Consider the following 20,857-nt stretch of genomic DNA (forward strand, 5'->3'; position numbering starts at 1 on the left):
ATCAGGACGTTCAGAGACATTCATGTACTAATACATAAACGACACCCAGCTGTTAAAACTGATCAGTTATTCCAAAATATGCTTAATTAAGAATAAAAGATACAAATGCTCCCGAAAGTATTTTTTTGCTTTCTGAGCAGATAAAAGAAGATAATTACGATTTAAAAAGGAAAGATGGTACATCAAAACACCCTTTTTCAATTACTAAAGGTTATTAAGTGTCACCATTAATTAAAATCACGATTTATTATAGATTTAAAATATGGAACATTAGTAACTGGGGCAGTTAAAATTGAAAAAATATTAATAACTTTAAAATATAAAACCAAATTACACAATACTTTGCACATGTCTTGATACAAGTATTTAACAAATTTTTTGAAAAAATCAGCACAATCGGTCATGTGGATCAAGAGTAAAATAAAATCTAAATTCAAACACCTTTTTCACTTCACGCTGGATGACAGGTCGACCTGATGGCTAATACCCTTCAGGGCATTTTTTGGACGATCATGATCGGCAATTTGGGAGGTTGTTACAGACTTAGATAATTATGTGTCATTAATAAAACGTGTGTCTTCCGCGAGATAACTGAAACTTTTTTACTTTTATCTTTTTTTTTTGACAGAATCAACGGGTAGGGCTACTTTGTACCAGGAGCGAGAAAAACATGCAGTTTAAAAAAAAACAAACAAACTGTACAAGAAAAAAATATGGGAAGATTGAAAAGCAGACATGAATTAATACAAATGGCACAAAATCCATCATAAAACATCATTTTTGTTTTTTTAGGAGCCCAAAAGAGAGATCGGAACAAATGTTCCTGACGAAGCATCTAAAGATAGATAGATAGATAGATAGATAGATAGATAGATAGATAGATAGATAGATACTTTATTAATCCCAAGGTTCTTACCTCTGCACCATCCAAGAAGACATCAACTTTCTGTTGATTGACATTTGATCTCAGGGCTCCAAATTTATATAAATGATTAATTATAAATGACACAAAGGTGACAGCCATTTGACCATAATTAAACATAATCAGGTGCTACTTGTGAATTCTTTATATTTCTCTGGATATAAAAAGCACCCTCTGTAAGGGCCATAGTCTTTGTTGGACAATCACTGAAAAATTAAGCCAAAGGAGCATTCCGCTGATGTGAGAAACAAATTGTTTGAAATGCACAAGGCAGGAAATGGCTACAAAAAATATCAAAGAGTTTGAAGGCACAGTTGGATCCATCATCAGAAATTGGAAGGTTCAGCACAGCACCCAGGCTCTTCCTAGAACAGGTTGTCCCTCAAAACTAAACATCAGAGCAAGACGTCACATGGTGAGAGACGCTACTAAAAATCCAACCATCATTCTCAGAAGTCTGCAATACTCTTTGGCTAAAACTGGAGTGAAGGTGCATGGATTCAAATTTCAAGATGTCTCCATAAAACAGGCCTCTACAGGGGAATAGCAAGAAAAAGCCATTACTTAAAAGGGTCCACTTAAAAGCATGCATGGCATTTTGTACAAAGCAGGAGAAAGATTAGTTAAGATATGTGAGAATGTTTTATGATCAGATGAGACAAAAATAGAACTTTTTGGCCAGACTTCAAAGAGGTTATGTGTCGCGTAAAACTACCCATGCCTCAAGAAATGCCATACCTACGGCGAAATGTGGTGGTGGCAGCATCATGCTATGGGGATGCTTTTCATCTGCTGGGACTGGGAATCTCATCAGAGATGAAGGGTCAATGGAAGGACGCAAATGCCATACAATATTGCAGGAGAACTTGTCCCAGTCTGCTATGAACCTGCAGCTTGAGATAAGATTTATCTTTCAACATGAAAACGGCCCTAAGCATGAGGCCGAAGTATCCCTGGAATGGATCAAAAACAGAAAGGTAAATGTTTTGGAATGAACAGATCAAAGCCCTGATCGTAACTCTATTTAGAATCTGGCACTATTCGAAAAGTGTGGTCCAGCAGGGCTGTTTTAGCAAACTAGAATCTCTATAAATTCTGAAAAATACTTACACCAAAAGAATTTAGGCTGTTACTGCAGCAAAAGGGTTCTCAAAAAAGTACTAATGTGTAAGGCTTGAATACATATGCATACAACTTTTTGAGCTTTCTCCGGTCATGATCTTCAGAAAATGGTTTATTTTGACTTTGAAATGTATTATTACAGCATAAGCATAATGAATGGATAAATGTGTACAAATCTTTTGTCATTGCAAAAAATTCTGATGACATTCAAAGGATTGAATACTTTTACAAGCCACTGTAAATACTATAACTTTTCGAGATTCTTTTTTTTTTTTTTTAAATGAAAGTATTCAAAAACCCCTCCTTGAACCGTCACCTTATCGCGGTGGAGGGGTTTGTGTGTCCCAATGATCCTAGGAGCTGTTGTCCGGGGCTTTATGCCCCTGGTAGGGCCACCCAAAGCAAACTGGTCCTAGGTGAGGGATGAGACAAAGAGCGGTCCAACAAACCTCCAATGAAGAGCAAAAACTCTGGACAACGTTTTCCCTTGCCCGGACGCGGGTCACTGGGCCCCCCTCTGGAGCCAGGCCTGGAGAAGGGGCTCGATGGAGAGCGCCTGGTGGCCAGGCCTGCACCCTTGGAGCTCAGGGGCACAGCCCGAAGAGGTAACGTGGGTCCTCCTTCCCATGGGCTCACCACCTATGGGAGGGGCCAAGGAGATTGGGTGCAGTGCGAGTTGGGTGGTGGCCAAAGGGCGAGGACCTTGGCGGTCTGATCCTCGGCTACAGAAACTGGCTCTTGGGACGTGGAATGTCACCTCTCTGAAGGGAAGGAGCCTGAGCTGGTGCGCAAGGTCGAGAGGGTCTGGCTAGATATAGTCAGACTCACCTCGACGCACAGCTTGGACCCTGGAACCAATCACCTTTTTGAGGGGCTGAACTCTCTACCACTCTGGAGTTGCCCCCCGTGAGAGGTGCCGAGCAGGTTTGGGCATACTTATTGCCCCCAGACTTGGAGCCTGTGCATTGGGGTTTACCCCGGTGGACGAGAGGGTGGCCTCCCTCTGCCTTCGGGTGGGGGAGAAGGGTCCTGACTGTTGTTTGTGCGTATGCGCGTATCCACCCTTTTTGGAGTCTCTGGAGGGGGTGCTAGAGGGCATACCTTCTAGGGATTCCCTCGTTCTGCTGGAAGACTTCAATGCTCACGTGGACAATGACAGTGAGACCTGGAAGGGCGTGATTGGGAGGAATGGCCCCCTCCAATCTGAACCCGAGCGGTGTTTTGTTATTGGACTTCTGTGCTCGTTTACGGATTGTCCATAACGAACACCATGTTCAAGCATAAGGGTGTTCATATGTGCACTTGGCACCAGGACACCCTAGGCCTCAGTTCGATGATCGACTTTGTGGTTGTGTCGTCGGACTTGTGGCCATAATTCTTGGACACTCGGGTGAAGAGAGGGGCAGAGCTGTCAACTGATCACCACTTGGTGGTGAGTTGGCTTCGATGGTGGAGGAAGATGCCGGTCAGGCCTGGTAGGCCCAAACATGTTGTGAAGTAGCTTCAACTCCCACCTTCAGCAGAACTTCAACCACGTCCCGAGGGAGGTTGGGGACATTGAGTCCGAATGGGCCATGTTCCGTGCCTCTATTGTTGAGGCGGCTGACCGGAGCTGTGGCCGCAAGGTGGTGGTGCCTGTGTGGCGGCAATCCCGAACCCGTTGGTGGACACGGTGGTGAGGATGCCGTCAAGCTGAAGAAGGAGTCCTATAGGACCCTTTTGTCCTGTGGGTCTCTGGAGGCAGCTGATAGGTACCGGCAGGACAAGCGGAATCGGCTGCGTTGTTGCTGAGGCAAAACTTCGGGCATGGGAGGAGTTTGGAGGCCATGGAGAGCGACTTTGGATGGCCGAGGAGATTCTGGTCCACCGTCCGGCGTCTCAGGAGGGGGAAGCAGTGCAGTGTCAACACCGTATATGGTGGGGATGGTGTGCTGCTGACCTCGACTTCGGGCGTTATGGGGAGTATCAAGACCTCCTCAATCCCACTAACATGCCTTCCAATGAGGAAGCAGAGCCTGGGGACTCTGAGGTGGGCTCTCCCATCTCTGGGACTGAAGTCACCAGGTGGTCAAAAACTCCTTGGTGGCAGGGCCCGGGGTGGATGAGATCGCCGGAGTTCCTTAAGGCTCTGGATGTTGTAGGACTGTCTTGGTTGACACGTCTCTGCAACATCGCATGGACATCGGGGACAGTGCCTCTGGATTGGCAGACTGGGGTGGTGGTCCCCTCTTTAAAAGGGGACGGAGGGTGTGTTCCAACTATAGAGGGATCACACTCCTCAGCCTCCCTGGAAAAGTCTATTCGGGGGTTCTGGAGAGGAGGGTCCGTCAGATAGTCGAACCTCAGATTCAGGAGGAACAGTGTGGTTTTCGTCCTGGTCGCGGAACAGTGGACCAGCTCTTCACCCTTAGCAGAATCCTGGAGGGTGCATGGGAGTTTGCCCAACTAGTCTACATGTGTTTTGTGGACTTGGGAAAGGCGTTCGACCGTGTCTCTCAGGGAATCCTGTGGGGGGTGCTCCGGGAGTATGGGGTACTGGACCCCGTGATAAAAGCTGTTCGGTCCCTGTACAACCAGTGTCAGAGCTTGGTTCGCATTGCTGGCAGTAAGTCGAGCCCGTTTCCAGTGAGAGTTGGACTTCGCCAAGGCTGCCCTTTGTCACCGATTCTGTTCATAACTTTTATGGACAGAATTTCTAAGCGCAACCAGGGTGTTGAAGGGGTCGGTTTGGTGGACTCAGGATTGGGTCACTGCTTTTGCAGATGATGTTGTCCTGTTTGCTTCATCAGGCCGTGATCTTCAGCTCTCTCTGGATCGGTTTGCAGCTGAGTGTGAAGCGGCTGGGATGAGAATCAGCACCTCAAAATCCGAGACCATGGTCCTCAGCGGAAAAGGGTGGAGTGCCCTCTCAGGGTTGGGGGAGAGATCCTGCCCCAAGTGGAGGAGTTCAAGTATCTCGGGGTCTTGTTCACGAGTGAGGGAAGAATGGACCGTGAGATCGACAGGCTGATCGGTGCGCCACCCGCAGTGATGCAGGCTCTGCATCGGTCTGTCGTGGTGAAAAAAGAGCTGAGCCGTAAGGCAAAGCTCTCAATTTACCAGTCGATCTACGTTCCTACCCTCACCTATGGTCATGAGCTATGGGTAGTGACCAAAGAGCGAGATCTCGAATACAAGCGGCTGAAATGAGTTTCCTCCGCAGGGTGTCTGGACTTTCCCTTAAAGTTAGCGTGAGAAGCTCAGTCATCCGGGAGGGGCTCAGAGTAGAGCCGCTACTCCTCCGCATCGAGAGGAGTCAGATGAGGTGGCTCGGGCATCTGATCAGGATGCCTCCTGGACGCCTCCCTGGTGAGGTGTTCCGGTCATGTCCAACCGGGAGGAGGCCTCGGGGAAGACCTAGAACATGCTGGAGGGACTATGTCTCCCAGCTGGCCTGGGAACGCCTTGGGATTCTCCCGGAAGAGCTGGCCGGGGAGAGGGAAGTCTGGGCCTCTCTGCTTAAGCTGCTGCCCCCGCGACCCGACCCCAGATAAGCGGAAGAGCTGAAATCTAACATTTCAGTCTGGCTTTCACCCATGGCACAGCACAGAAACTGTCTCAGACTGAAATGGTGGTACACAATAATTTTCTGGTTATGTTTGGCTTTTGCTTTTGTTCTGTATACACATTGTATATTTATGTATTTGTCTCCATTAGTGGATTGGGAGTGTTTAATAGATGGGACTTTGAGAGATGATTTGCTTCTTAATAAAGTTTTATTCAATATGTTCTGGTGAAGTTGCATTGCTTATTGAATTCTATCATGGTTGTGTATAACATCGCAAAGTAAATCTGTAGGTTACTTCTAAAATGACAACTCTAAATTTGTCCGGTATCAGTGTGTGTCCAAGTGCTCTGCAATAAATTGGCAACATGTCTAGGGCTGTTTCTAATTTTACAATGGCTGTTGCTGAGTTTAGTGGTCTATGAAAGTATGAGTGATTTAGACTTTGTTTGCATGTCTTGGGACACTAAATTTTTCCTGCCAACGAACTGGACAAAGCACTTATTTAAGATGGAGGATGGAGATCTGTAACACATGCACATGATTTATGTGTTTATGGTTTACTTAATAATCAATGCCAAGTTATATTTCTGCAAAACTTGTTCACAAATTTTGCAATTTATTAAAACATAATGCCATCATAAATGTAAGTTCTGTCAGCAGCACTCTTAAATTTAAACATTCCTCTTTTGGATATAGACAATCACTTGACCTAGGAAAGCATATCAGGCTACTCCATTTGTGGCAAAATGTCAGTCAAAACATAGGACAGGAAAGGCTTTTTTATCTGAACAGTCACAGAATATTAAAGACCAGGTTCTTCTTTCTTATTCTTCTTTACCTATAATGTAGCGCTTGTGCAGTACTCAAACATTCAACTTTCCAGCAAATTAGCTTAGCATCTTAAAAATAGCTTAAAGCAACTTGTCCCTTTTGTCAGTCTTTAAATACAATTATAAATCCTAAGAGCTGTATATTAACAATAAGTATATACATTGTGACAAATGAGTCACTGCCTTGCACCCAAAAGACAAGGCTGAGTCTAAGGATTTCAGGAAAATCAGCTTTATTCAACCTGAAACAGGAACAGCAAGGTTATTTATTGCAGTGGGAGCTACCAATGTACTACACACAGACAAAGCAAATGGGCAGGGCTGGGGCCCTGTTATAGTGCTTTCCGCATCAACCATCAGGTAACAGATGTGTTGTGCAAGGAGGCAGTGTCATTGCCTCTGTGACGCGGTGAACCTGCGGCTGCCTCGGCAAAGGACCAGCAGCCCTCTACAGACTCATCAATCGTGTTTCAGTGTACTGACCTGTTGGAGAGGGTCAACAAATAGTTCAAAAATCACACAACAGCTTGTCATGTGTGGTAAAAAAATATAACAAGACAAATTAATTAATAGTTGTGAGGTATGGATTTTATATCTTGAAGTAATTAAGCACATTTAGCAAAGTTCACTATATAATGCAAAAGCATTTCCAGGTAACTTAAGGCAGCTGAGATTGGATGCAAGCAGACTACATTGGGCTGTCAGCAGGAAACTATATATTTATTTGCTGTTTAAGGAAGGCATCTACCTTCAGCTTCTGTGCTAATAAAAGAGCTAAAATTGGCAAAGCAAACACGCAATGCTTGACATTAATGATGTACAGCAAACCCTTGTTTATCGTGGTTAATCCATTCCAGACTCTACCGCGATAAATTAATTTCCGCGAAGTAGGATTCTTTATTTATAAATCGAATATTTTCGCAGTTAGAGCACAGAAAACCTGTTTCCGACCTTCTAAATATGTTTTTAACATTATTAGAGCCCTCTAGACATGAAATAACACCCTTTAGTCAAAAGTTTAAACTGTGCTCCATGACAAGACAGAGATGACAGTTCCGTCTCACAATTATAGGAACGCAAACATATTTTACTCTTCAAAGGAGTGTGCATCAGGAGCAAAGAATGTCAGAGAGAGAGAGAGAGACAAGCAAACAATCAAAAATCAACAGGGCTTTTCGGGCTTTTAAGAGTGCGAAGCACCGCCTGACAAAGCAGCTGCAAGGAAGGGAGCAATGTGAAGGTAGTCTTTCAGCATTTTCTAGAGGAGCGTCCGTATCCTCCAGGCCAGTGTGTGAACAGCCCCTCTGCTCACACCCCCTCCATCAGGAGCAAAGAATGTCAGAGAGAGTGAGATAGACAGAGAAAAGCAAAAAATCAAAAATCAATACATGCTGTTCGGGCTTTCAAGTATGCGAAGCACCGCGCAGGAAGCATATCGTATATCATTGAAGAGTTTTATTTAATACGTAATATATACTCTGATTGGGTAGCTTCTCAGCCATCCACCAATAGCGTCCCTTGTATGATATCATCTGGGAAAACCAACTGAGGAAGCATGTACCATAAATGAAAAGACCCATTGTCCGCAGAAATCCGCGAACAAGCAAAAAATCCGTGGTATACCGTATATTTAGATATGCTTACATTTAAAATCTGCGATGGAGTGAAGCCACGAAAGTCGAAGAGCGATATAGCGAGGGATCACTATGTGTGTTTTTGCCAACCATGTTTAATTATAATTTAGTACGGTTCAATTTGCCCTGTGTCCAGCTAACAACTGGAAGTAGCCAATGATGATAAACTTTGTATGATGTAAGTAATCTAATTCTGTACCTTTTACTTGTGTATAAAAAACACCTCATCTAGCAGAAAAGGTGTGCATCTTGTTACAGAATGCTGTGTGTGTCTAGTTATAGCGTCCTGTAATAGGAGTGCTCACTCTTCAAAAAGAATAAATGGTTATGATTTAAACTTCCTCCTGCCCGTTTTCTCTTAGAGGTTTAAGGTCACCCAGAGGGTAATGGTCATTTCTTTCAAACATGTTACAAACTTCTACAATGCGTCTTCCACTGTAAACAACTCTGATTGGATCAGTCTTTCTAACACTTTGGTCACTCTTTAAAAAGCATTAAGCAGGAAAGGAAAGTGCTTCACAAATCTCTGTAAATACATATGAGTAGCTCAATTACTGAAATAACTTAATTTTTTTTTTTTAAATCGCTGACATTATTGATGTCAAAATATTTCTTGCAGGACTGAAATGATTATATTACAATTTTTTGCCATATACAGTGGAAACTCGGTTCACGAAGGTCCCGGTTCACGTACAACTCGGTTCACGACCAAAAGATCGCCAAACTTTTGCCTCAGTTCACAACCACACACTCGGTATACGAACAAGCCAGGTTCCCTTGCCTGCCTGCAAGCTGAGCTGAAAGAGAGAGAGAGAATGGGCGAGCGAGCGCGTGCCTGCTAGGGAGGGGAGGAGGAGATTGCTTCACGCGTGTTTGCTGAACAAGCCAGTTTCCCTTGCGTCCTCAGTTGAGAGAGAGGGAGAGAGAGCGCAAGAGCGAGCGAGCACGTGCCTGCTGGGAAGGGGGAGGAGGAGATTGCTGCACGTGTTTGCCTGCCTATCTGTAGGCTGTAGTGCAAGCGAAAACATCCCCCTCCCCCCACAGGCAGCCTGAGAGAGAAAGAGAGCTGCCATGCTTTTTCATTTAAGCAAAGCCGCTCCTTGTTCATTGTTTTCAATAAGGCGTGCACTCTCTTTGTGCTCTACAGTATTTCGTGTGCTTTTGCAGTTAACTATGGCTTCTAAGCAAGTGGAGAGTGGTCAGAAGAAAGTTTTGAAGAAAATTGAAATCGAAGTAAAGAAAGAAATTACAAAAGGTGGAAAAATGTTTACCAGTTTACTCATTTACCAATCGGAGAACCCTCGTGCTTTCAAGCAGCATAATGTAAACAAAGCCAGACTGCCAGTAATGTGGAGGGTCACAAGAGCGTTCTTTTGGAATGGCTGCATGAGGCTTTCACTCCCACCAGCTAAACAGCTAAAAGCACCAGAAACCCAAGAAATCACAAGAGAGAAACACCTGAAGGAAAACACTTCATGCCAGAACTCGTTTCATGCAAGGTTAGTTTTCTTGGTGGTTTTGTATTACGGATTTTTCAAAAGTAATTTTTAGTTCATAATGCGATTTGTTGCAATGTTATTTTTCTCTTTTTCAAATGTTCGCTTTTTCCTTGTGCTTAAAACTCATGAAAGGTTTACAGATGGAGTTTTCATAGCGCGATTAGGTGCGATGTTACATTTCCCTTTTCAAATGTTCGCTTTTTTCCTTGTGCTTAAAACTCATTAAAAATTGTTTACATGGAGGACTTCATCGTGTGATTTGTTGCAATGTTACTTTTTGGTTGCTTGAGTTGGTTTTAAATGAAGCTTCGGATTTGTGCGATGTTTTTTCTGCTGTGCTTAAAAGTCATTTTAAAAACATTGTTTACAGCGATCAGGCTTTAGGTTTAATAGCGTGATCTCCTGCAATCTCACTTTTTTGTTTGCTTGTGAGTTGGTTTTTGCAAGCGCTTCGATTTTTTCTGCTGTGCTTAAAAGTCATTTTAAAAAAAAATGCTGCGCGAGCACGTGCTACAGAGAGATTAGAGAGCCGGGCAGCTGACAGGGAAGGGATTGGGGGGACGGATAGGTGTGTGTGTGTGTGTTTGTGCTTCGCTACACAGAGAGAGCGCGTGGCGAGCCAGCTCCTGTAGCTGATCAGGGAGCCTGGGTGTTTTGTGTCAGTGTTATTCAATGTTTTTACATTAGTTTACTATTACACTGTGGATTCTATGGTGTAATTAACTATATTTGTGCTTAATCTTTACATATTTTTACATATTTACATACAGTTTGTATGGTCTGGAACGGATTAATTGTATTTACATACAATCCTATGGGGGAAACTGCTTTGGTTCACGACCAACTCGGTTTACGACCAAAGTTCTGGAACGAATTATGGTCGTGAACCGAGGTTCCACTGTGTATAAATATATATATACACACACACACACACACACACACACACACAGTCAGCCCTAGTTTATCGCGGTTAATCAGTTCCAGACTCTACCATGATAAATGAATTTCTGCAAAGTAGGATTCTTTATTTATTAATCGAATATTTTCGCAGTTAGAGCACAGAAAACCTGTTCCTGTTCTAGAAACCCGAAAAAGGTGAAAATTCCCAAAGTAAACACGTTTATATTGTTATTTTTATATTGACACACTTGGGTCACAAATTTGCACAGAACACAGGAGGATGTAGAGACAGGGACTTTAAAACACTGCAAACAAACATTTGTCTCATTTGTCTCACACCCCCTCTGTCAAGGGCAGAGAATGTCACAGAGAGTGAGAGAGACAGAGAAAAGCAAACAATCTAAAATCAATACGTGCTGTTCGGGCTTTTAAGTATGTGAAGCACCGTTCGGGAAGCATATCGTATATCAATGAGGAATTTTATTTAATACGTAATACGTGCTTGTATGATATCAACTGGGTAAACCAAATGAGGAAGCCTGTACCATAAATTAAAAGACCCATTGTCCGCAGAGACAGAAATCTGTGAACCAGCGAAAAATCCGCGATATATTTAGATATGCTTACATACAGTGCATCTGAAAAGTATTCAAAGTGCATCACTTTTTCGACATTTTGTTATGTTACAGCCTTATTTCAAAATGGATTAAATTCATTTTTTTCCCTCAGAATTCTACACAAAACACCCCATAATGACAATGTGAAAAAAGTTTGAGGTTTTTGCAAATTTATTAAAAAAAAAACTGTGAAATCACATGTATAAAGTATTCATAGCCTTTGCGCAATACTTTGTCGATGCACCTTTGGCAGCAATTACAGCCTCAAGTCTTTTTGAATATGATGCCACAAGCTTGGCACACCTATCCTTGGCCAGTTTCGTTCATTCCTCTTTGCAGCACCTCTCAGGCTCCATCAGGATGGATGGGAAGCGTCGGTGCACAGCCATTTTAAGATCTCTCCAGAGATGTTCAATCGGATTCAAGTCTGGGCTCTGGCTGGGCCACTCAAGGACATTCACAGAGTTATCCTGAAGCCACTCCTTTGATATCTTGGCTGTGTGCTTAGGGTCGCTGTCCTGCTGAAAGATGAACCGTTGCCCCAGTCTGAGGTCAAGAGCGCTCTGGAGCAGGTTTTCATCCAGGGTGTCTCTGTATTTTGCTGCAGTCATCTTTCCCTTTATCCCGACTAGTCTCCCAGTTCCTGCCGCTGAAAAACATCCCCACAGCTTGATGCTGCCACCACCATGCTTCACTGTAGGGATGGTATTGGCCTGGAGATGAGCGGTGCCTGGTTTCCTCCAAACATGACGCCTAGCATTCTCACCAAAGAGTTCAATCTTTGTCTCATCAGACCAGAGAATTTTGTTTCTCATGGTCAGAGACTCCTTCAGGTTCCTTTTGGCAAACTCCAGACGGGCTGCCGTGTGCCTTTTACTAAGGAGTGGCTTCTGTCTGGCCACTCTACCATACAGGCCTGATTGGTGGATTGCCGCAGAGACGGTTGTCCTTCTGGAAGGTTCTCCTCTCAAAACAGAGGACCTCTGGAGCTTTGACAGAGTGACCATTAGGTTCTTGGTCACCTCCCTGACTAAGGCCGTTCTCTCCCGATCTCTCAGTTTAGATGGCCGGTCAGCTCTAGGAAGAGTCCTGGTGGTTTCGAACTTCGTCCACTTATGGATGATGGAGGCCACTGTGTTCATTGGGACCTTCAAAGCAGCAGAAATTTTTCTGTAACCTTCCCCAGAGTTGTGCCTTGAGACAATCCTGTCTCGGAGGTCTACAGACAATTCCTTTGACTTCATGCTTGGTTTGTGCTCTGACATGAACTGTCAACTGTGGGACCTTATACAGACAGGTGTATGCCTTTCCAAATCATGTCCAATCAACTGAATTTACCACAGGTGGACTCCAATTAAGCTGCAGAAATATCTCAAAGATGATCAGGGGAAACACGATGCACCTGAGCTCAATTTTGACCTTCATGGAAAAGGCTGTGAATACTTATGTACTGTGCTTTCTCAATTTTTTTATTTGTAATAAATTTGCAAATATTTCAAGTAAACTTTGTTTCATGTTGTCATTACGGGGTGTTGTATGTAGAATTCTGAGGAAAAAAATGAATTTAATCCATTTTGGAATAAGGCTGTAACATAACAAAATGTGGAAAAAGTGATGCGCTGTGAATACTTTCCGGATGCACTGTATAAAATTCGCGATGAAGTGAAGACAAGAAAGTCGAAGCACGATATACATGTATATATATCTGAAATAAAGCAGCAAGCGCATCAATGTCTGAACGAATGAATGCTAAATGCACAGAGAAAGAATATGAAAATTATGAATGCTCAAGTCAGGTGTATTCACTGCAAGTTATCGTGTAGTGCGCCATTACTGGTATTTCTATAATCCATTTGTTTATCAATAAATCATATTATTCTGTTTCTGTAAATGAGTGCACTTTGGCTGACTTGATATAAATCTAACAGGCAGAGACCACCTCTTGCTACAGAGAAAGGGAAGGTCCTAGCGAATTTTTAAATTAATTATCTGTATTGTCAAAGGAAAAACTGAATTAATCAAGTTAAATTTCTTCAGTTGTCTACAACTCATCATGGTGGAAATATACCTATTCCCTCTGTCCTATACAAGATCTGAGTCATGTGTTAAGCCTTCTAATCTCCTTAATCTTACTTGGACTGACATGTGGCTAAGGATGAACCTCAGAGAATACCGCCTTGTTAGTTCTGCTCATTAGCTTGTAACCTAGCTCTTCAAATTTGGACTGCAGAACATACAGCCTGCTCTTATGCATTTAATTTACTCCCAACATGAACAATGACAACTAGATCCATCACCCCTCCAGCCAAAAGCCTATCCACTCTTTAAGGGAGGTTCCCAGCCTGTACACACTAAACGCAACAAACCATACAAGACTCTGTTCCCAGAGAAAACCTGCATATCAGTAAATAGTGATTGACTGACCCACTAACACTACTTCCCTATTTCTGAGGACTGGTTTTGAGGTGACCCATAGGGGCTTCCAATCCCTACTTATTACCTCAAAGTTATTAGAATCACCATCTAGCTCCACAAGGTCCTGAAAACTGTTGAAAACATCAAACTCTGCTGTTCATGTCTCCAGACAGTGTGCACAACTTGCCTTGTACTTATGTTTGACCGTGACACTTTTACCTCTAAGATTTGGATTCTCCTCCCATAATGCATCTGGGGAGCACACTATCTCGCTAAAGAACATTTAGGAAATATCTGCCAATTCTTTACTACAATGCACTGCAGGCTAGTCACCTAATCCTCAAGTTTAGCGATATCAAGTTTGATGAACAAGATCAGCTAGTATTTCCTGCAGATGTAAGAATCCTGGAAGAAGACTTCTTACATCTTACAAAAAGTCCAAAATCATTTGTGTCAGTTGTAAACCCATTTTATTCAGTAAAACACTCAAGGAAGCCAAATAGCTAACCATTACTTTAACTGAAAAGTAAGACAAAACACTAGTGTTTATTTTACGCTCTGCAGTACAGTATTACATAAGAAATGTTACTTAAAGATATTAGTTTTATCAAGGCATACTGTATAATGTTTTTTACTTGCTGCTAGGTTTAATACACTTTTCTATGCTAAAAGCAGTTCTGCTTTATACAATCAAATTGTATAAGTGAACCTTTGATTTAAGCACTTTGTGGAAAAAATCAGTATTGCTGAGCTTTTTACATGGAATATAATTATTTACTCTGCGGTGGGCTGGCGCCGTGCCCAGGGTTTTCTTTCCTGCCTTGCACCCTGTGTTGGCTGGGATTGGCTCTGGCAGACCCCCCCATGACTCTGTAGTTAGGATATAGCGGGTTGGATGATGGATGGATGATTATTTACCTTTAACCCTTAAATACTCATGCTGGTGTATTTTGTACACCAATCTCAATTATATTTGTTCATTGTCCTTACCTACCTACCGGCAGCATCTGCTATCTATCCTCAGCTTGATTCACTACAATTACAGTGTTCCAATGGTTTCCCTCCAATTTGATCCCAGACGGTTTTACTAGTGGATGCACAGTCGCAAGTTCCACATGTTCCATTTGGTACACCATGCAGGTACTTACGTATCTGTGACAACGATGAGATGTTCTTCTTGTAACATGCAACAACTGAAGTGAAGTGTGATATATATATATAAACCTGCAGTGGATGAAAGTGTGATCAGTGATGAATGAGCATTGGAGAAGTGGATCAGGTTTATTTTCAGATAGTCCTAGACTGTGTCATACTATTCAGTAATTTGGTTTTAAATTACATTAAAAACATGTACAATTTAAAATTATTGCAATATTTTATATTACAATCTCACAGCATGCATGTAAACGGCCATTTTAATACTGGTGCATAAAGTACACCATATAAGTACTTACTGTAAGAGATGAGAAATGGTGTGAGTAGTTAAACTCAAAATATTCTTTTAAAATTTGCTGTATAAATCTGAATTGTTTTTAAGCTATACCTCTATGCTTTAAGCAGTGTTTTCCAAAACTGCAGGGTCAAAGAAGATGAAGACAAAGAGGCGCACTTCTGTCATTTAAAAAGAATATCAGCATTTTAAAAACAATTGTCCAAAAACAGAAAATGTAATTAAGACATATGGCAGTGGCATCCGTCTGCTACAAAACCAGATGACATTTTTATTGTATACATTCATCAGCTTTTCTATTAGGTTCACCTGCTCATTGACACAAATAATGTGATCCATCAACTGCCACTGCTACTTCAGGGTTCACTTTTTTCTGACTGTATGTTGTCATTTTTAGTAGATGCAAGTTTGGATTCTGTGCTGTAGGGTGAATTGTTCAAGTTTTAATCCTGCAGACTTTTAATGAAATTACATCATTGTAGAATGGTTTGGAAAAACTGTGCCAGCATCCAGGACAACAGCAATGGGCAATCATAAGCAACTAATAGATAGCTAGAAAAATTTGTATTAGCAAATCAGAGTAAGACTCTTAGTTGCTTGGCAGATCGTGTGTAATTTGTTACATAACAGCATGAACCCAAATTAATCTCAACTTGCGTCAAATGTATCAGCATTGTTGTTGACCACACAGATATAGTCTACTAAAGTGAGAGGGGTCTGTGGCAGCTGTATTTTTAAAAAAATATGAAAATGAACTCAGGCTCAAAGGTGTGCATAGCAGCATGGCAGAAGAGCTACGAAGGTTAATGGGATAATAGCTATCCATGCTGTTATGTAAGGGAGAAGGATGCACTGACGTGACAGGATCAGAATGGAAAATAAAAGGAACTCGATGTCTGCATGGTTTTGTGTTTTGGTTTTTTTTTTAAACGGACTATATATAGATGATGTTAAGCCAGAAAGAACTGATTTTGAATTATTTATTTTACTGTTGAAAATAAAAGCACTACCAATTTTTATCACCTCACTGTTGCTGTGTTAAGTGTCCTCATTATCGGCTCATCTTGAAAAATTACTATTAGCAGTCATGAGTTCAATGGGGTTAAGGCAGCTAGAGCAAATCTGGACCATCACATCTATCCTTTATCAAATGGGTGCTTCCAGCAGGATGATACATGATGTCACAAAGCATTCATGATTTCCAACAGTTTCCAAAAAAATGACAGTGCCCTCAGATTACTCCATTGGCATCTTCAGAACTTCTAGATAATTTTATCTAATAAAAGCAGTCAATGTTCAGAAGTATGCCATACATTAGCCAAAACTTGGACAACTCAGGTTTAACATGCATAACTGTGAAATTGATCAAAACAAAAACAAATTGATCTGACAATCAAAACAAAAAGAAAAGTGACCTAAAAATAACCAAAAAATATTTATTTGATATTTTAACATATGCAAACATACCACGTGTTCCCTGTCAAAGGCTTTTTTGAATTTAAGCATTATCTGACTGATACGTATAAGCTGTATGACAGCAGGAGCCCTTGGAGACTCACAGAACCTAACTTAAAACTCTGAAGTGGGGTGAAAGCAATAGAAAGCATTATAGAAAACATCTGAAACATCAGTCCTCTGCAGTCCTCTCTTTATTTGTTTCAATGCATGACTTTTACTCAGCTGATGCTTGATCACCTTACTTGGTTTGTTGGATTATTCTCTTTACACATTACCCCATAATTTAAAAAATATTTTGAATACATTTTGTGTCAAAATGTTCTGGGTATTGCACTAATGGAAGACAGATTTATATTTCTAAAAAGTTAGACATTGCCTTATCTTTAAACAGTGCCTTTGTATTATTTGTTGTAATAGAATTGCTAATAACCAGTTATGACAGGGAATACAGTAATTTGTTTTTTATTGCCTTGTCACTGTATATATTTGCATTTACTTCGGGATTTGGAAGCTGTGACTGTATTAAATACTTCATTTTCAATAACATATATATAAATTTTACATTTACTAAACCTTTATTTTGACATATTTAATTTCTTTTTTATTGACTTAGGTGTGTGTATGTATCTGTGGAGGGAGACACTTCAAAAGTAAGCACAGTTTGGCATGGCTGAGCACAAACTTCCCTTAGGCTTTGCTTGAGTTTGTAACTTGCCAACCGTTGAACATAAGAGCAGATGTTACGAATACTCAGAAAAATGGATCATGATTAGGGACCCTTAGTTGACTTCAAAATTATGGCACAGGAAATGGGATATATGCAAATTAGGAATAAAAAAAATGTTACATATACCATTTTCACACTACACTTTGTAGACAAAAAGAATACTCAGAGTGAGACAATTTGGTCCTGCTGACAACAGTAACTCTGTGAGACCCTCTAGAACAGGGGTGCACACACTTTTTCGGCTTACGAACTACTTTTAAAATGACCAGGTCGAAATGATCTAACTACATTAAAAATTATATATATATATATATATATATATATATATATATATATATATATATATATATATATACACATATATACACTGAGTATACTTTATACATAAAATATATGTTGTTGTACGTTGCATAACTGAATAACCTTTATGGCACAATAACAATTCAATACATTTATCGTCACTACAGTATTTGGATTTAATAATCTTCATGTGGGAAAAGGCTGACTTGCATAAATAAGCAGAGCCGAATAATGCAGTCAAGGAGCTTTTGAATTCAGCCGAGTGAAAAATGACAGCTGTCTGATTAACTGCGATTTTAGTTCCCTTTCCTTTCTCTTTCTCAGATTGCTTTTCGGAAGGAAGTCAGTTTCATAGTTTTTATGAACAGTTCGAAAGTGCCTTTCCACATTTTCCTTCTTTGGAAGAGCAATGACTGATTGACAGATCAGACAAACACACTTCCGATTGTGAAATTTGTGAGAAAAAAAATCCTCTTCCAATTCCACATCCAGCCCATACCCTCCCCAAACAATTTTTTTTTTAATCCCTTCTTTAGTCGATATAAATTGGAAGGCTAACTAGATCACAGCCGGAGTTTTGCAGTAGCTCACATGTTTGATCGTGTGTGCAGGATGACCAGTGTCTTAGAAGAAAAGAGATCTCAGACTGGTCACCCTGTATGTCAATCAAGTGGCAAATGCCATAAGGATTATGATAGACCAATGTTTAAAAACTTTTTTTGGAATGCAGCGCAATCTACCTGAACTACCTTTGCGTCCCACAGTGCGGACATGGCAATTTATTGCCCTAGCCACATCAGCAGTCCTCATGCCTCCCTGCAGCATGCCTAATGCACGTTCACGCAGATGAGCAGGGACCCTGGGCATCTTTCTTTGGGTGTTTTTCACAGTCGGTAGACAAGTCTCTTTAGTGTCCTGCGTTTTTAGAACTGTGACCTTAAATGCCTACTTTCTGTAAGCTGTTAAGGTCTTAACGACCATTTCACAGGCGCATGTTAATTAATTGATTATGGTTAATTGAACATGCATGGAAAACATTGTTTAAACCCTTTACAATGAAGATCTGTAAAGTTATTTGGATTTTTAAAACATTATTGTTGAAATACAGAGTCCTGAAAAAGGGACGTTTCTTTTTTTGCTGAGTATATATCCAATGACAAAATAACTTACTATATGTAAAATACACTGAGTTGAGTAACAGAACAACTGTGAAAGCATAAAGCACTCAATGCTTGCAATTACGGGATGAAAAATGCCCACATACCTTGAATCCTATGGCTCTATACAGGCAGTCTATTTGATGGCAGGTCTGCTCTTCCCAATTTATCCAGCTCATAGCAGTATTAATTTTAGGAGCTAAAATTATTGTATAAAACATTGATCATTCAAAATGTATATTTAAAAATTTCAAATGGCAGAATAAGTTAGCTATTGAATTACTCTTTGCTATTACTCATTAAGTATAGTTGTTATTTTCACCTAAATTACATTTTTTGCTTAAGGTAAAGCAAGTTCTCTAATATGAATTTTGAATTGTCTTCCAATCTGATTTATTTATACAAATAAACATTAAAATCTTTAAGATATAATACCTTAAATAATGCAAAAACAGTAATTTGAAACATAATTAGATTCAGAAAAGATTTACCTAAAGTTGCACCATGGTTTGCTTGTTCTTTTTGATTCTGTATCATTTCAGGAAGATTCTTCAGTGTTGAAATAAGCTATGAGAGACATACAATTACAATGATGTGCTTCAGAAAATATTTATGCAACCCTGACCCACCCACTCTAAAAGTACCAAGATTATTTCACATTGTGAAAATGCAAGGTTTTTCTCACCCAAATGGGTGTGGAAGATTAAATGCTCAATTTGTATTATGTTGTTGTTTAACAATAACTAATGAAGTGTGTTTCATGTATGTTTAAAAGTTTCATACTAGTTATTTTCTTAACGTTTTCTTAAAGTTTTAACCAAATCTGTATCTTTATAGGTACTAATTAAGCATATTATATCTATAAAATATTTGCACAATACCTTGGTGATCTCTGTAAGCCCTGTGTTTCACTGAAGGACACGTGTGGGCCAGACTGACTGGCAGGATGATACCCAACCTGTTGCTGCATTCAAACGGTGTTATCTTTCACCTTTACGCCTGGTGCAGCTGTGTTGTTCTTATATGTGAGTGGAAATTTCTTGTGGGGAGGGCTTCTGTTTTCTTTCTCCAATATAGAACCCTCATCCTCATCCGAGTTCACCTCTGTTATAGCACGTCTTTATTTGAACACAACAGTGTCAGATGGGGATGAGCATGAACGTAACTGAGGGAATAAAACTGTATAAAAAAAAAAGCTAACCTTTACAAGTACCATACATTTAAACCAGCTGTGTCAGACTCAAATCAAATGTATGTGTTTATTGTACAATAGTAACAATAAGAGCAGCTCACTACTCAAAATGGTAATTCTGGAGAGCGCCCGCATTTAATCCCGCGACCTCTTGATTATGTGTCAGCAGTTTTTACTGCTACTCCACCTGAGCAGTTGTGTCAGCTGTGTACCCTAACCCAATTTCTTTTTCTTCGGTCATATTCTTGAATAAAAGCTCACTTGTTTTGTTATAAGTGCACCTTTTGTGAAAGTGTTTATTTGATATTTAGACTTCAGTCTTCACACATTATACACTCGATGTGAAAATGTTGTTAGTACTATACCATAAAAAAAGTTTCTATTTTAGGTATTTGTTCAACATTTCTTGCGCTTCTCGCATTTCCTCTCATCTTACAATTACCCAGATCATTGTAAGCACAGAACACACATGAAATGCACGTGTTCCAAATAACGATATATTATTTACCCTATGCAACTCAAGGACCTCACACTCAGATAAAGAAGACGAGCTGGGAACTGGTTTTGAAGTGTCTTGTTTGGGCTCCTCATGCCTGTCTACCACCTCGCAATCTTCAGAGACACTGTCCGGCTCTGCAAGGACCTGAAAACAGATTGACACTTCCAATTCTATGGTTGACGCCCCCAGACAGTGTGAACCCTTTACGTTGTGCCTTGTGACCATGACCCACTTATCTCCACCTGACTAGTTTGGTCTCCTCTCATGCCACCTTAGGGGTGCACACTATCTCCCTAAAGGACACCTGAGCTAGGTCTGCTAATTCTTTAATGCATCGCAGGCCAGCCAACTCCTGCAGCAGTACAGCGACACTGAGCTCAAGGTGCTGGACCAGCTGGCATCTCCTGCTGATGTAGCTCTCAAAGAAGACTGGCTCCTCTCCAAGCCATCCTCTAAAATGTCCAACAGGACTTGCATTGAACTGGCCTCACTATTAAAACTTGATTTTAGATAACTAAAACTGTTCAACTTTTTAAATTTAATATTAAATGCTTAAATTTATACGGAAAAACTAAAAAACTAAAGCCA

The 20,857-nt window shown here is 40.8% G+C and overlaps 1 protein-coding gene across 4 annotated transcripts in view; it reads right to left on the minus strand.

Moving 5' to 3' along the window:
- mtfmt (mitochondrial methionyl-tRNA formyltransferase) overlaps positions 1-20,857 on the minus strand; it is a 134,094-nt gene that overhangs the window by 37,504 nt on the left and 75,733 nt on the right. For 3 of the 4 annotated variants that reach the window (XM_039773365.1, XM_039773364.1, XM_039773367.1), the window contains exons 5-6: positions 19,070-19,145; positions 18,686-18,777 (exon numbers count right to left, since the gene is read on the minus strand). The exons of the other annotated variant lie outside the window; for it this stretch is intronic. In XM_039773365.1, the coding sequence (XP_039629299.1) occupies positions 18,686-18,777; positions 19,070-19,145 (168 nt within the window). The remainder of the gene's footprint in view (positions 1-18,685; positions 18,778-19,069; positions 19,146-20,857) is intronic. 4 annotated transcript variants of the gene reach the window in all.

The sequence above is a fragment of the Polypterus senegalus genome, chromosome 12, assembly GCF_016835505.1.
Source record: "Polypterus senegalus isolate Bchr_013 chromosome 12, ASM1683550v1, whole genome shotgun sequence".
NCBI lineage: Eukaryota > Metazoa > Chordata > Cladistia > Polypteriformes > Polypteridae > Polypterus > Polypterus senegalus.